Raw genomic sequence first — 16993 nt, forward strand, 5'->3', positions numbered from 1 at the left:
ATGTATTTATGGGCTACTGTATTTATGTCCCATGTGACCTTTGCTAAAGTGGGTGGGCTTCAGGCTCACATGTGAAGCCCTCATTCAGGAAGAAAAAGAAAGGAAACCTACCCACTGTCTCACTGTCTTATCAGGTGCAATACTATGCATAAAGGCAACATGGAAACCCTTTGACCAGCAAGTGCTCCTAGCCAGAGCAAATTAGGAAAATGTTCCCTGGAAATGAGGACTGCTGCTGCCTCTTTTCCTTTTGAATCTCATGGGAAGCTGGATGTTTAGAAACACGGAATTAATATGTATATTAATATAGGGAGCCAGTGTGGTGTAGTGGTGAGAGTGTTGGACTGGGAGCCGGGAGATCCGGGTTCTAGTCCCCACTCAGCCATGGAAGCTCACTGGGTGACTTTGGGCCAGTCACAGACTCTCCGCCCAACCTACCTCACAGGGTTGTTGTGAGGATAAAATGGAGAGGAGGAAGAGGATAATGTAAGCCGCCTTGGGTTCATTGCAAGAGGAAAAAAGGCGGGATATAAATGCAATAAATGAATGAATGAATGAATGAATGAATGTATTTATAGCTGTCTCCCATCTCCTAGTTGGGGTGCAATTGTTCTAGCCACAGTGTATCATTGACACTCCCCAAGCCTTGTGATACTGAGAGCATTGTCCTGTGAACAGAATGGATCCAGCAAACTCTAGTCTTTTCCTTGCCGATATAAATTGAGCCACTTGTCGTCTTCTTGCCTCTGCTGCTCCAGTGTTGGAGGCTTTTGTGGTGATGTGTGGGGTCAGGTGAGGTTCCAGTCTACCCAAGAAATGGGTGAGTTGGGATCAAAAGAAGGATTTCCCTTGGCTCCTAGCTAACCCCTACTTGCCACCTGGCTCCTAGCCCAGACCTGCTCCTCTTCTCTCGCCACTGCTAGTGCAGCATGTCCCTTGGGAACCACTTACCGGAAGGGGTTGTGCAGCCGACAGGAGCTTCTCAAGCATAAATCTGGTGCCTGCTTGAAGTCTCCATCTGGAAGCAGCCCAGTGCTCTACAAGCTCAGCGGTGAGGCTCACCAGTCAAGCCAGCAGGTGAATTAGCATGAGAAAGGTGACACTGCCAGTGAGCCCTGATGGATTAGTGTGGGGTAGTATAAACACTTCCTTCCCCTTCATGCCGACAAAACGCTGCTGTGCCTCTGGGAGAAACGATTGGCAACTCTCGGATCGGTGTCATCCCCTGGGTCACCCTTCATATGAATGCAGATGTGGACGCACGCACGCACAGACACACAAACACAGACACACACGTTATAAGCCGATTCTGAAGTATGAGGTGTGCTTGTCTTAGGCTTTTCATTTATATCCCATGTATGTGACCATAGATATGCCTTCACTGTTAGGTCTTCTGAGCTAAAAGCTGGATAAGAACCAGAATTTCTCATTAAGCTGGAATTCCTGCTTTGCCTTGACTTCCCAGCAGTGGTGGTTGGGTGTGTACAAATGCGTGGATGCGAATACGTTAGAAGGAACTTACATGTGTATGTGCATTATATACTTTCTGGCCCTAATGTTAATAATGGGCTCAGCCTCTGCATGTGTTTTTTTTTTTTTTTTTTACCTTAGGTAGTCTGTGGATTACGGACAGGATTGCATGCGTGATGCACATTCACAGGCAGAACTCTGCTCTCTGAGAAACTTGCATCCTGAAAATGTTAGAACTTTGTGTTTTGAAGGATTTTTTCCCTGCTTATTTGAATGATTGCAGAGGGAGGAAAAAACAGGGAAGTACATGCAGAAAACATGAATGTGTATATATACATGCGTCCTATGATCAGCCAAGGGGCTATAGTCCAGTGGTGCTGTTTCTTTCATTAGATATGGGTACACACCTCGTCAGCCATGAGAAGCATACAATATCACTCAGAAGTCAAGGAAACAGTACAGATATAAAAATCCTGATCCAACGAATAGTTGAGCGTTTCAGCATTAGCCATATACAACAGTGAGGAATGGTTTGTTGGACCAGAAACAAGCCATGTGCCCACATGCTCCCACTTCCATTCCCAACTTCCTTCCTCCCCTTTCTCACAGGCTTTAACTCAATGCATCCCCAGTTACTTAAACTATTGATATCTGAACTGTGACATCCAAACTGGGAAATTGTGGTTTCAACAATTGCTACAAAACTCAGATATTAAATCATGGTTTGATTCTGGTTTGATATCCTGGTTGGAAGGCCTTGCCCAAACCATGGTTTCCCAGTTTAGGTATCACTAGAAACTATGCTTTAAGAAACCAGGGTGTATGAAATTAAGGTGAGGGGTGGGGAGGAAGCATGTGGGCATACAGCTCATTCTCTGGTTTGTTGGACCTGAATTGTTATGTCTGAACCAAGCCAATGACTGGAATCCTCCTGACTGCATATGTGTAAAACAGTGTGTGGAACCTCCACCACTGAAGCTCGTATAGCCCTCCCCCACTGGATTACCTTGGCAATGTGCTGCTGATTTTACTGCCAAGCACATACATTCCAAGGAAAGGGATTCCATGCTGCCCCTGGGAACATCCAGCAGCTCATTCTTCCCTAAGGCCCTGCGCATGGCTCTGCTCCTGATTTTTCCAGGAGCAGTCTGTGCGCTGGGTCCTGGGGAAAGAATGAACTACTGGATGCTCCAGGAGGGTTCCTGGAAGGCCTTGTCTTGGAATGTATGGCTGGGCCACATTGCTCAATGTTAGACTGTTGCAAAGGAGACCGGGTGGCAAAATGATTAAACAGTTGCTTTAAAAACAACAACCCAAAACAAAATAACCATGCTGATGCTTTGTTTGCTCCAGTAAGCACCATCTCTTGCTTCTGGAAAGTTATGGCAGCAAGTCTTCAAGTAAAGTGGCCTTGCTTCGTGTGCTTACACACATACAGAGAAATCCTTCATTTCACCATTGCTCCCCTAAGCAAATATAGATTCTCTAGTGCTGTAGGCTGCATGGCCAGTTTTTTTAGATTATGCTCCTAGGTAGTATAAAAACAGTGTGTGTGTGTGTGTTTTCATCCAGTTAGTATCAGAGAGAGAGGACAGGGGGTGGCCCGATCTACCTCTGGCCATGCCCGCCTGTGGCTTCAGTCCTGCCCACTGCCGGCATACGGTTCCCAACAGGTTATCCTCAAGAAAATGTGGCCCTTGACAGAAGGAAGGTTGCCCACCTGTAGTTTAAACCATGCTTTACATCAGTTATTTAAATCATCTTGATTTAAATTAACCCAACCTTCCTAAACAGAAAGTGAAGAGTTTGCACACTGTTCTAGTCAGCAGGATAGCATCTTAGCCATTATAATACTCCCAGTCTGGTGAGACTTCCTAGCTTGTGCTGCCACAGAACAAGAGGGCAGGCCTCTGGAGTCTTGGGGAAATGGCTGGCACCAAAACATGGTTTGGCTACACCCTCCCAGCCATCTATTTTCTTGCCAAGAAGGTTTCACTTTATGGGAAAATTGCCTCAGTTTCTTCCAGTGGAAAATGTTGGCCAATTGGGTAAATCTGCCTGTCTGGCAAAGAAACAGATCACCCTGTTTCAGGTTAGGCCAGATGGCAATCTTAGGCCAAGTCTGTTTTCCCGTTGTTGGTTATGGCAGAGCCATCCAGTCTATTATGTGAATATTTAAGGAGAGACGCTACAAGACCATGTCTCTAGGACTGTGGCCTTGTGATGCAGTGAGGGAGGTGTCAGTGCTGTATTTCATGCATTGCCAAAAAAAGAGGGCAAAAGAGGACACATATGTGCATAACATTTGCATATGCTAATTTATATGTATAGATGCGAATTTAAAAATAATATAATTTAAATAGAAATACAGTACATCTCCCCACCGTGGGAAAGACTGTGACCAGTTGATGTGTGTGCCTCTCCAGCAGAGCCACCATCAAGGGCAGGCATGGTTGGGCTCATGCTAAGGGCCCACGCTCCAGCAGAGGCCCACTGGCAAGAGCTCCCTGGATTTGCTCCTCCTCTTCACCATTGCAACCTGCTTGTTCACCTGCCTCTTGCTCTCGGCCAGACAATGATGGTGGTGAGAAGGAGGGGTAGATTCCTTCTTGCTTATTGGTAGCGGTGATAAGGAACAGGAGAAGGAGGAGCAACAGGAGCTTGTAACAACGGTGGTGAGAAGGTAGACTCACTGAGGGAGGGGGGCCGTTGAAGGTGTCTTGCCCAAGGACCCTCAAAAACGTGTAGCTGGCACTGCTTTCCAGCCTGCTGTGCAAGTGCTAATTGTTGATGGGCGACTTCAAGGCCCCTGCGCCTTGAAGTCGCCCATCATATGGTGAAGTCGCCCTTTCATATAAACCATAACCAGTCTTATGGTTCTTGATCTTCAAACCAGACTTGGGCCGGACTGCTTTTCAAATAGAGGACATCTTCAAATGGAGGACTGATCTTTGGCAGCCCTTCAAATAGAGGGCTGTCCTCTGTAAAGTAGGATATATGGCCACCCTTCATGAAGGAAGGATGGTAAAAATGGGGTTGTCCAACAAGTGCCTTAACTATTTTCATCCCGGTCCCTCTCTGGGAGCCAGTTCCCATTATTTCTTCTAATGAGGGAATGTATGGAAACAATCCCCAGCCACTAAAGCCACCGCTGGCCTTGACTGCTAAAGTAGGCTGTGGTGCTAGTTTCTTCCAATAGCTGACAAGAGGCAGCCGGGGGTGGGGGGCGGGGTGCTGAGGATGGTCCCAGTACTCATCTCTCCCTGCCAAGCAGCAGCAGCAGCAATGGAGGGCTGATTCCCTGACTGATTCCTCATTGAGAGAATAAGGTGAATTGACTCCAAGTTTCCGCAGATTCATGGCCTGGTCCTAACAGGATAAGAACACACCCGTGCCTGCTGGGAGCTTCCCAGCTCAGTGGGGTAGCGCCATAGGTGTCACTCCAACCCCTCACTGAGCTCCTGTTGGGCTGGAGTCCTCTGCCCACGTGGCCAAAGTGAGCCAGGCTCCCATTAATTAAGCAGAACAGAAACCTCATTAGTGCTTGCTTTGCAATTCAGTCGGATTAGGATTAGCCTACTCAGAGTGAGCAGCCTGCTTTGAGAAGCCAGCCATGGAAGATCTGGCCTGCAGCTACAATAGAACAGCCCCAATTCTTGAGAGCCTGTTCCTGAACGGAGATGTCAAATGTTGAGCCTGTTTCTTCTGTGCCTCGTGTAGAGTCATGGTTTGATGCTTCAGTTCAGCTGGCCAAGCTGGCACACGGTGGGATATCCAAGAGGAGAGGTGGTTGCAGAAAACCCTGGGGCTTCTTGTTACCTCATTGTCATCTTGGCTCTTTATGGGGAAGGCTAATGGGCTGTGTACCTAATTCCTCACAAAGTGCTGTGTACCCAGGGTGGCAACCCCATTAATTGTGCTGGCGAATGTGCCATGTGCCACACGTGGCTGCTGTCTGAACATCTCTTCCTGAGCTCAGGGAACACGAATGGCCACGACCACCCGGCAGGGACTCAGTCAATGCAGGAGGAATGGGGGACCTCGCAGGAGGGGAGCTAGGATTGCACTAGTTGCTTGATGTATAGCATCTGGATTACCTGCTTCCATGGGTGAGGGAAAGGGAGGGGGAACCAGTGCTTCCTCTCCTTGCTCCAGATTCCCTGGTGTGCCATGGTGAAAGGCCTATTGGGTAGAGGGAAAAAGCACTGAGGAACCTCAGCTCTCTGTTGTTATAGACATCCTACAGAGCCAGAGAAAGAAGTTGTCTTCAGGTGGGCACAGATCAAGGACCAGAGTTCTTAATCATGATTAGGATGTTAAACCCAGGAGTGAACATCATACTGTTCCTGTGGATTTGCCCCAAAAGCCACTGACCTTGGGGAATCTTTGAGAGACACCGGTGCCTCTCCACATAATGCCAGTTGATTTTGCCTATCCTCCCTGAGCAAGACTGAAGTTGTGCTAAATATGCAGCTGAGCTGGGATTGCTAGCTCGGTTCTGATCTGGAAAGGTGTGATGGGATATCTATTTTTTATCAGAAAATCAGTGCAAGAAAATTTCAAATCTCCCAGGATGCTTCACGGCTGCCTTGAAAGCTGGCATTCTTAAACAAAGGAACATTAAAAGGAAACTCCAAAATGTAACTTATCAAGAAATTTGGGGTTTTTTTCCATTTGGGCATGAATAAAGACAATGGTTTCTTGTCCCACTATAGGTGTTAATTAACTTGGCAATAGTAATCACTAATAGCAATGATTGTTTTATCACTATTTTCTGCTGTTATGAATGCTTCTTTTGCATACATTTGAGCATCAACAGAATTGTCATAGATCATATGCAAATGCAAAAGCTATGGTCTGTGACGGTACACACACACAAACACTCTGCCAACTGAGGGTAACAATTATTTTCAATTCATTCATTCATTAGATGTATATACTGCCCAACTGACGAATGCCTTCAGAGCGGTTTACAATCATCAAACACAAAACAACAGTAAAATAGCAACCAGCACTATAATAGAGTCGATTAAAATGTTAAAAAAAAATGTGTCTGATCAAGTAGATTCTGGTCCATAAAAGCTTATGCCATAATACACTTGTAGTCCTTACGATGTCATAAGACTCTTTGTTGTTTTTACTGCAACAAATGAACACGACTAACCCTCTGGAAGATGCATTTTATGGAATAATGACTTGGCTGGAGCTGGAGGGAGAAGGTCATTTAGCTCAAAGTTGTCACCCAGATTAAAGGCCTGACATGGCCAAACTGATTGAGCATTAGCCAAAAGACACAAGGGAGAGTTGCTAGCAATGCTTGGATTGTTAGCCTTATCCCTCTGCAGGCAGACCCAAAAATGTTTCTGGTGCGTGCATATATGCACATATAGACATGCTTGTATGCATGTCTGCAGCATGTACACCCATACATTTGTGTCAAGAAGCATTCAGAGAAGAAACCTGGGACAGGTGAATAAATACATGTGCACTGCTATTCTACTTGGAACCCTCTAGGGATCTGCTCATATTCCATTTTAGAACTGATGGAGGAGAGACAAAATCTCCTAAAGGCCTTATTGTGCCAGAGCTCTTTCCGTAAGAGAGCCAGATTCTCTGCCCCTAAAGCACAAACTGCCCCCATACGGGTAGCACCTGGGACGGCTGGGTCCAACCCAGCCATGGTACTGTTCTGTCTCTTGGGATGCTGGGCCAAGGGTCTGACTGCTTTATCTCCCAACCTTATGTGGGGTGCATACTGGACATGTAAAGCATTCACTGATGTCTCCTGCTCACACTCCTCTCCCCAAGACTTTGATTGTCATGGGAAAGGGGATTCAAGCCACCAATGTGTCGGGGTAGAAAGAGACAGGAGTGCAGACTGTGGAGAAAGGTTGGGGTACTTGTTTTTCATTGTTAAATGTATGATGTACTGAGCTCCCAGGAGGAAAGGTGGGGTATGAATGTTTTAAAATTAAAACGGTGGTGGTGGTGGTGGTGGTAGGATGTGGTCCTATTTGACCTCACTGAGGGTGAATATCTTCACTTGGGAAGCAAAGTGATGGGATAAGGTGACAAGTGCTTCCCCGTGTCCTACAGATGAGCAGATCCTGGGATTTGAACCTGGAAGTCATCTGTGACTCCTGTTCCTTTGCTCCCACCAGGCTCCATTCTCTGAGTCCCTATCACACTGCAGTCCCCTCAGGCTTCCACAGACAGGGGTCACGGCAGAGGTCAGCTCTAGCGGACGTGGCTCTGTGGCTCTCCTACACCCTGCCAACCCCCAGCCCCCCTCCCATGTAGTTCGGCAGATGGCTCCTTGGCAGTGCTGTGCCAGAGCGGCTGCTGTCTCTAATTGAATGACACGGTTAGGTGCACAACTTGCCGATTGCCAGGCCACCCCCCCCATCCCAGTGGCAGGAGGCAGAACTGACACAGTGGCTTCCATCTGGGGAGCGCTCACAGCATTTGTTAGCTATCTTCGGTGGGCGGCCATTTGTGCGTACAAGGAGTGCTTGCTGCGTGCTAAAAGGGAACTTCCACAGGGGACCCTGTGAAATGGCCCTTATATCTTGTCAGCAGCTTGTGCATCTCAAACCGCCTGAGACACAATGGGGTCCAGGAAGCCACGTCTTCTGCCCAGCCGATGGGAAGCTGGGCCAGTGGCTGGCCACTGACCCTCAACTAGGCAGTGGAGGACCCACATAGAGGACACATGCCCATTCCCAGGACACTCACTTTTCTCCCTTCCCTTAAAGAAGTCCCAGCTGGCCTCTCTCACAGGAAGGCTGCGCTTGGGTGACTAACATAATGACAACTGTGGGTATTGTTGACAGGGCATGAGAAGATACACACTATGGAAGGTGATACCTTTTTTTTTTTAGATCTCAGAAGGTAAAAGTAAATGCTTTGCACTCTCATTTGCACAGGAGCATTAGCTTGGTTAGGATTAAACAGGCAAGATCCAAAGGTTACCTCAGGGCTGACCACCCACCTACACAACCAAAGATTTACAAGGTGCTTCAACCAATCAATAGGCTGCTTTGCTTCTCCGCTACTTCTACTACAGATATAACAACTCCAACATGGTTTATTAGAGAGGAGAGATTCAGGAGCCCTTGGACAGTGCCAGCGTCAAGGGTAGGCATGGTTGGGCACATGCCAAGGGCCCCTACCCCAGCAGGGGCCCACTTGCAAGAGCCCCCTGGAGTTCTTCTTCTTCTTCTTCTTCTTCTTCTTCTTCTTCTTCTTCTTCTTCACCATTGCAGCCTGCTTGTTCACCTGCCTCTTGCCCCGGCCCAGACAACACTGGTGGTGAGAAGGAGGAGCAGTAGATGCCACTGCCTACTTGCTCACTGGCTCTCTCCCTTCAAGTAAGCAAGAAGGAGGATGAAGAGCAATAGCAGCTGGTGAGAAGGTGGTGCGAAGGTAGACGTACTGAGGGAGGGGACCCACTGAGGTTGTCTTGCCCAAGGGCCCTCAGAAACCTGGAGCCAGCACCGCTGGACCTTATCACAAGTTGCTGACCATCTGTCAGTCCACCTCAGCTTCCAATTTGTACACCTTGAGTATGTAAACAAGAGGTTGATGTGAACTTACAGGGACTGTTGAATCTTAAACACACAGGCCCCAGTGGAATAGTCCAGGCCCCAGAATCATTGGCAAGTGAGGTGCCTAACTCCCAGTGGGAGGAGGGGGCAAAGCAGGAACAGGAGTCACCAGGGAACTATTGCTCCAGTGCAGGGTCTGATGTTCATCATCTGCTTGAATGCAAAAGCCAGGCCGTGTTATTGAGGGCCCCTCCCTCCCTTGATCTGAAAGCTACCATTGTTGCTCTTGGGGCCGTGCAGGGAACTGGTGCTGCCAGGAAGGAATCTAGATGGACAAAAGCACCATTTTTGTCCTAGGGAGAGTGTTGATGCTTGTTGTCAGCAGCCCGTCCTATCCGATGTTTGGGCTCCCATGCGAGGCTGAGTGTTTCCAGCCAGACTTGGAACTAGCACTCTTCAGAGGTAACTCGAGTGTGGCTTTGTCAGCCTTGCAGTATCAAGCAAGTTGTCTCTGTCCCCCCTTTTTAATTCCTTATGGGATAGAGACACTGGGAGTATGTGCTTATGTCTGTCTGGGGCTTGGGAGAGCAATGGACTCATCTGGACTTCTTTGGAAGGAGAACTCCAGAGGTATGGGCCAAGATTGCGCAGTGACATTTATTTGACAGAACTTTCCCCGCTTGGCACAGTGCTGGACTGTACCCGAGAGCTGGCATGATTAATGAAGAGTGAGGCTCCCTCTTCTGGTTATGTCCTGTCACTACAACCTGTTCCAAACTTCCTGGGCTGGTCACAGATTCATTGGGTGCATCCAGACAAGTGGCTCCTAGTGCTTCCAGTCAAAAGATGCTGTGCAGCTATTCAGTCTTTTGCTTCATAATGGATTGTAAGAAAAAAGATGGATGAAGCAGTGGGAAGGGTTACAAGTGGAAGATGACAACTTCTGGATCCCCCCCTTAAAATTCTGTGAATTAAGCAGGGCGATTGCATGATTAAACCTCATCTGGAAGCACCTACTGTAACTTTGTATTGGTTCCAGTGGACACTTCCCTCCCTATGCAAATACAAATTCAGGGAAACTATTTTTGCCAGGCCCGTAGGATGGTGGAAAGGGTTACGCTCTCCAGCTTGGATTGTTCTGCCTGTGGAAGGATACTGCTGGCAGAACAGGACGTCTGTGTCCTCTCCTTGTATCTGCAGCTCCCTTTGCGCCCTCCAGATCTGTTCCAGAGGGTTGGGGGATGGTGCATGGGGGGCTTCAGGAAGGAGTGGATGCAGAAGTCCTGTTCTGCGGGCGGCATCCCTCCAGTGGCGGAGTGATGCTTCTGGATCTAAGCCTCCCTTCCCACCCCCTTTGCTCCTGCTGCTGCTTGGGCCCCCTGAAGCTGCCATTTACATTTTTTTTAAACCTGCACAACGCATCTGGCCCTCTGGTTACTACTCTGGTCTCATGGGGTTGGAGAACTGAAGGAGGGAAGGAAAGAAGGAAGGAAGGAAGATGATCCATCGAATACCCCATTATCGGGGCACTAAAGAGAATCATTTACCTTTCTGTTCTTCCCACTGCTCTTTTGGAAAACAGTATCTTCTCATCCTCTCTCTCTCTCTCTCTCGGTATTCTCTCCTGGGTATGCATACATATAAGGGATATACTCTTTAACTTCAGCTTCATCAAGTTGGTGTAACATAGTGGCTAAGCTAGGAATTGAGAAGGCATTGCTTTGAATTTTGCCTTTGCCACAAACTCCTTAGGTAACCTTTGGCAAGCCACCCTTTCTCGGCCTTAGTGCACACACAGTCGTCTGCAATTTAGGGGCAAACACCACTCACCTATCCTAAAGTGAAGGGCTGCAGCTCAGTGGTAGAGCAGCACCACTGGCTCTGCAGGCTCAGCTCCTGGCATTTCCCAGTAAGGCTGGGAAAGTAAAAGGAAGCATTTCTTCACACTGTGCATAGTCAAACGATGGCATTCGCTACCACAAGACATAGTGGTGGCCATCCATTTGGATGGCTTTATAAGGGGGTTGGACACATACCTGGAGGAGAAGGCTATCACTGGCCACTAGTCCTGGTGGCTGTGTGCTACCTCCAGTACCAGAGGCAGTGAGCCTATGTATGCCAGTTGCTGGGGAACATGGGCAGGAGGGTGCTGTTGTACTCATGTCCTGTGTGTGTTTTCCTAGTCAACAGCTGGTTGGCCACTGTGTGAACAGAATGCTGGACTAGTTGGACCCCCAGTCTGATCCAGCACGGCTCTTCTTATGTTCTTAAAGACTTCTTTCTACTGCCAGCGATGAGACTGGGCGGGTTTGCATGATCATGGAGGTAAAAGAAGCCATGGTGGCTTATTTTCCCTCTCCGCGCATGCCAATCATGAGCTGCCTCATGAGCATAATTATCCTTGCCAGGCGCAGGTTGTTGTGACGTCCAAACCCAGTGAGCGTGGATGGCTGGGGTGGTTTACAAATCACCCTGAAATCCTAGGACAAGCTATGGGTTTCAGGGTGGTTTGTAAACCACCCCAGCCACCCAGCCACAACGGATTCGGACATCACAACAACCTGTGGCCAGCAAGGGTAATTATGTTTTTTAGGCGGCTCACAACCTGTAGTTGTGGGGAGGGAAATTAAGCCACCATGGTTTACTTTCCCTCTGCGATTGTGCAAACCCAGTTAGATGGACTAATTATCCAACGCCATAGAAGGCCACTTCCTATGTTCCTAAAGGTTGCTATATTGTTTACAACAAGATCATGAATTTGAAGCACTTTGAACACTTGAAAGCACTATATAAATACTTGTTCATGTGAAGTTAATGACTCGTGATTCCAAATAGTATCCACTAATAGATTATGTTCATTTCTAATTGAGTACATTAGACTCTCCATTTCACACATAACTGTGTGAACTGAAAGGGCAGAAAAATTAATTCCACCACTTTCCCTGTGAGGACAAAAGGAATTCAGCATACTAAAAAGGCAATTTAAGTGATGTCAAGTATGTGCCCATATACCCACCTTCCCCAACCTGGTGTCCTCCAGAAGTGTTGGATTACAACTCCATCATCTCCAGCCAGCACGATCACGATGGGTGGAGATGATGGGACTTGTAGTGTGACACAGCTGGAAGCTGCCAGGTTGAGGAAGGTTGCCTTAGATTGTGCACTCGGGCAGAGACTATGTTCTGAATTCCCTCCCAAGAGCTGATGAGAGGTCTCAGGAGCTCTGGTTTGCCAGGGACAAGTTTGGGTGTAGTTAACCTCTAGTTAACTCACTGGAAAAGTCCCTGATGCTGGGAAAGATTGAAGGCAAAAGGAGAAGGGGACGGCAGAGGATGAGATGGCTAGATAGCATCACTGATGCAATGAATATGAACTTGAGCACACTCCGGGAGAGAGCGGAGGACAGGAAGGCCTGGCGTGCTATGGTCCATGGGGTCATGAAGAGTCAGACACGACTTAACGACTGAACAACAACAACAACAACCTGTAGTTAACATAGTTAACTTGTGGATTTCACTGCAACAGGATATGGTAATGGTCACTGGCATAAATGGCTTTAAAAGTGGAGACAGGTCTCTGGAGGACAGAGTTTGGTCATGATAGCTTAAATGGAACCTCCAGATGGAGAGGCCATTTATAAAGCCATTCAATAGATGAAGATGCAGGGGGCAATATCCCTGCAAATAGCAGGTGTTGCTGACAGACAGACAACAAGGGAGGCCTGTCATCCTCATGCCTGGCTTGTTGGCTTCCCAAAGGAACCTGGCTGGCCATCGTTGGAAACAGTAAACTGGATCAGATTGGCCGTGGAGGCTTGTGGCTTCGATGTCAGTGGGGCAATGAATCTGCTCCAGGTTTCAGTCAGAACCAGTCAGAACTCTGCTTTGCACCTTGGATAGCTCCTTTAGAGTTCTGACTGAAACCCGGCGCGGACCACTGCCCCACTGACATCGGAGCCACCAGCCTCCACTGCAGATGGGGCCTGGTCTGATCCAGCGGGGCTTTTCTGATGTTTGGATGGGCTGGGCTGCACTGTGAGTGAGTAGAGGGATCTGCCTGCCTTGCTTGGAGCCTCGTGTGCTAGATCAGTGGGCAGGTGGGGGGAGGGCAGAGTGGGGAGAGAACAGAAGCCTCCTTTGTGCAGACTCCTCTTCCGCCTGCTTTGTATGTGTTGCAGCTGCCAGCTTTCCTACAGCCTGACCCAGGACTATTCATCTGGGCAGGCAGGGGGCAGCAGCTCCGTTAGCATAATCAAACTCTCCGCCCTGCCTGGTGTCCCCCCCATCTGGGGAAGGGGAGTGACTTAAAGCAGGAGAAGTGCAAGTGTCCTAAGTTGCAGCGGGGTGTGTGCATGACACCTTGGGGTGTGTTGCCTTAGCCCCCTTTCCTTCGGTTATTAGTTCAGTGTTGGAAGATCTTATAAAGGAGGCCCAGAAGGCATGAACAGGAGAACTGATCCCTCGCCCCCAATCCCATCTTCAGTCTCTGACTGTCCTCTTTTGGCAGAACGGTGCTGTGCCTGGCGAGACGGGTAAGCAAGATGAGAACATCAGACGTGGCAACTGGGGCAACCAGGTCGAGTTCGTTCTCACGAGCGTCGGCTATGCCGTCGGACTTGGCAATGTGTGGCGCTTCCCTTACCTCTGCTACCGCAATGGGGGAGGTGAGTATCAACTGGGGTGGAAAGGGGGGGCATACAGTGTGTGAAGGTATGTTTAAGAGGCGCCCCTGTTTGCACTTGGTGGTAGTTTTGACTCTGCCGTGGTCTGGTGCTAAAGTGTGCCAGGCAGCAAGTAGTGGGGAGGATGCTCAGTAATTCTCCCAAGTCAGTGTTGAACTCAGGGCTCCAGCACAGCACTGCTGGGGTGGCGTGGGGCGGGGTGCGATGTATGCTGCCACATCCCAATAGTTCTGGGATTCAGATTGGTTTCTTGTGCTGGCCTCAGGATGCGTATGTTAGCCTGTGTGCCGTTTTGCATACACTGGCGTCCATTGAGTGTAGAGCTCCCCCTGCAGGAAAGGACTGGGATTCATCACAAGCTGGGAAACGTATTCCCTATCCAGAATATGACACGCAGGGCATATCCCTGCATTTCTTAATGATCTTGAAGTTCCACTCCTACTCATTGTCGACATGGGACACTTCCTCATACTAGGCCAGACTTTGTCCATCTAGCCCAGCGTTGTCTGACTGTCCAGGGTCTCAGGCAGAGGTCTTTCTGATCACCTCATCCTTTTTAACTGGAGATGCTGGGGACTGAACCTCAGACCTTCTGCACAGAAAGCATTTGCTCTACCGTTGAGCTATGATAATCACTTCCTCTTCTCCTGTCTCCAGGTGCTTTCATGTTTCCCTATTTCATCATGCTGGTGTTCTGTGGGATCCCCCTCTTCTTCATGGAGCTCTCATTTGGACAGTTTGCCAGCCAGGGCTGCCTCGGCGTCTGGAGGGTTAGCCCCATGTTTAAAGGTGAGAGGCAGCAGTCAGTGCACCCCACCTCTGGTTATTGCCCCAAGCGCATTCTTCATCTGTATCCTCTTGGCAATCTTCACAGTAGCCAGGGAAAATGGATTTTTCCAACAACAGTATATTCCTGTTGTGATGCAAATGGGGTGGCATGATGTTAAATGGGTAATTAAGACCCCTTAACTTTACAGAAGGCCTGCTCTTGCTGGAGATAAAAACTTCTAGAAGTGGTTTGTTGATATGGCTGCCTGAATTTTTAGACTCTCCTTGGTGGGTGTGGCCATGGGGACTGTCACAATGAGTTCCCCCACTTAAAATTTGCCACTAACAACTGAGGGTCAGCTCTACCATTGGGCAGAGTGAGACATCTGCCTTAGGCGCAGATGCTGAGGGGTGGGGAGTGGTGGCAAGGTGTGGGAGGACAGAGCAGTGTGTGCCACCTGGCCTGCACTGCATCCCCCACACTAGCCCCCTCACTCAGGTGCAGCAGACGTTGCTCTCCCATCATCCCTCGGCTTCTGTGCATGGAATGTCTATCGGTGGTGGGGGAGCACAGGGAGGGGGCACTATCTTGTCCTTCACCTCAGGCAGCAAAATGTCCTGGGCCTGCCCTGATTTGAAGTCCCATTTTCTCTTCAGATATAGACACACCTGTGTAAAGGCATTACCTTGCTGGTAAAGAGCCTATTTGAAGCCTGGTGTTTGAAACTGTATTTGTATTTCAGCCAGCCAGAGTTGTTAGGACTTAAACTATTTAAAATGAAGAGACACTTGGGATTTTGAGGCAGAAAAATTTTAGGCCCTCTGGGAAAGGTGAATGCAGAAGTAAAATACTGAACAAATACAGCATCTCACTGCCGTTTTGTCTCATTTTCTCTCTCCAGTTGTATGAGGCAGTGGCACTCAACTCAGGGCGCATGCAGCCCCTCTGCTCCCATTCCCCCCATGGGTGTCTTGGTGAAGTTTTGTGTCTTGTTTTCGTGAACTAGGGAGCAACATAATGTGTGAGAGGGGTAGGCAGGAGTGCAGAGCCGACTCTGCCGTGACCAGGCCGTGGGCCATCCTGTTCCTATCCAGGGATGCCACAAACCAAAGCTACTTGTGCCACAGTTTGGCCACTCGTGCACAGTTCCATGCCTGCATGCTGCATGCATTGCATTCAGCTGCGAACTCCCAGGCCAAAAGGTCTTAGAACTCTCTTCTTTTCCAGTGGTCCTCACACTTCGCTTTCCCTCCAGGTGTCGGTTATGGTATGATGGTTGTGTCCAGCTACATTGGAATCTACTACAATGTTGTGATCTGCATTGCCTTCTATTATTTCTTCTCATCAATGACACGGGTGCTACCCTGGACATACTGCACCAACCCCTGGAACACACAGGACTGCACCGGTGTGTTGGACTTTACCAATGGCTCAGCTGGGTCATCACTCAACCTCACACAGAACTTCAACCAGACGCTCAAGCGCACTAGCCCCAGTGAGGAATACTGGAGGTGATGATGGAGGGGTACAAATGGGTATGGGATGAAGAGGGAACTCACTTATTACTGTGATTGGAGGGCTTGCCTCACAGATGAGCTGACCACCGAGACAAGGATGGACAACTTGTGGCCCTCCATATGTTTTGGCCTACAACTTCATCATCCCCCACCATTGGCTATGCTGGCTAGGGCTGATGGGAGTTGTAGGCCAAAACATCTGGAGGGCCACAAGTTGCCTACTTCTGACCTAAGAGGAGGCACCCTAGCTTGAATATGGCAGATGAAGAACATGGCCCTGGCCTATTCTTTCCTTAAGTTCTTAGGGATGCTACTCTAAGGCTCAGTGCCTGAGATCACCGAGTTCTTCTGATGTGGATGATGTTTCTGAGGCAGATTGCATATTGGAAAGAAGTTGTCCCAAGTGGCCTGAAAGTTCTCTTTGTCACCAGAATGAATGTGGGGAGACCCCTCATAGGTCATAAATGAGGGGAGAGTGTCTAGGGATTTTCAGTCAGAGGCAGGGTCATCTGGATCACTAGAAGGCAGGTTCTTTATTGTTAAGAACCTAAGAAGAGCCCTGCTGGAACAGACCAAAGGCCTGTCTAGTCCAGCATTCTGTTCCTACAGTGGCCAACCAGATGCCCATGAAAAGCCGACATGAAGGACATGAGTGCAATGGCACTTGCTGGACCAAGTGATGGAGGCAGTGGGTGAGAAAATGTGCTTGCAGTATTGCCACTTTGAAAATCTAAAAACTAACGTACTTTGCCCCTTGAATGATGATTAGAAAATAATAAATGTTGCAGGGTTTTTTTTCATCTTCATCTTCTGAAAGAACCAAGTTGTAATTGTGCTCTGAAACCTTTCTTACACTCTGAAGAAGGTTATTAACTGACTTTTCCCATAGGAATATGAGCATGCTTGTGATTTTTTTTTGCATGCAAGTCTTAGGAATTCAGTTGTCTAGCAATAACTGAAACCTTGAGGCTATCTAATGCTGAATTTCTGTGCATCTGTTCACTTACTT

The 16993-nt window shown here is 48.5% G+C and overlaps 1 protein-coding gene across 1 annotated transcript in view; it reads left to right on the forward strand.

The window, feature by feature from the left end:
• SLC6A9 (solute carrier family 6 member 9) overlaps positions 1 to 16993 on the forward strand; it is a 65822-nt gene that overhangs the window by 33840 nt on the left and 14989 nt on the right. The window contains exons 2-4 of the mRNA XM_084852732.1: positions 13524 to 13680; positions 14356 to 14487; positions 15723 to 15978. Coding sequence (XP_084708858.1) covers positions 13524 to 13680; positions 14356 to 14487; positions 15723 to 15978 — 545 coding nt within the window. The remainder of the gene's footprint in view (positions 1 to 13523; positions 13681 to 14355; positions 14488 to 15722; positions 15979 to 16993) is intronic.

The sequence above is a fragment of the Heloderma suspectum genome, chromosome 4 (genome assembly GCF_057233095.1).
Source record: "Heloderma suspectum isolate Gila_16-S chromosome 4, 16-S_ref, whole genome shotgun sequence".
Lineage (NCBI taxonomy): Eukaryota > Metazoa > Chordata > Lepidosauria > Squamata > Helodermatidae > Heloderma > Heloderma suspectum.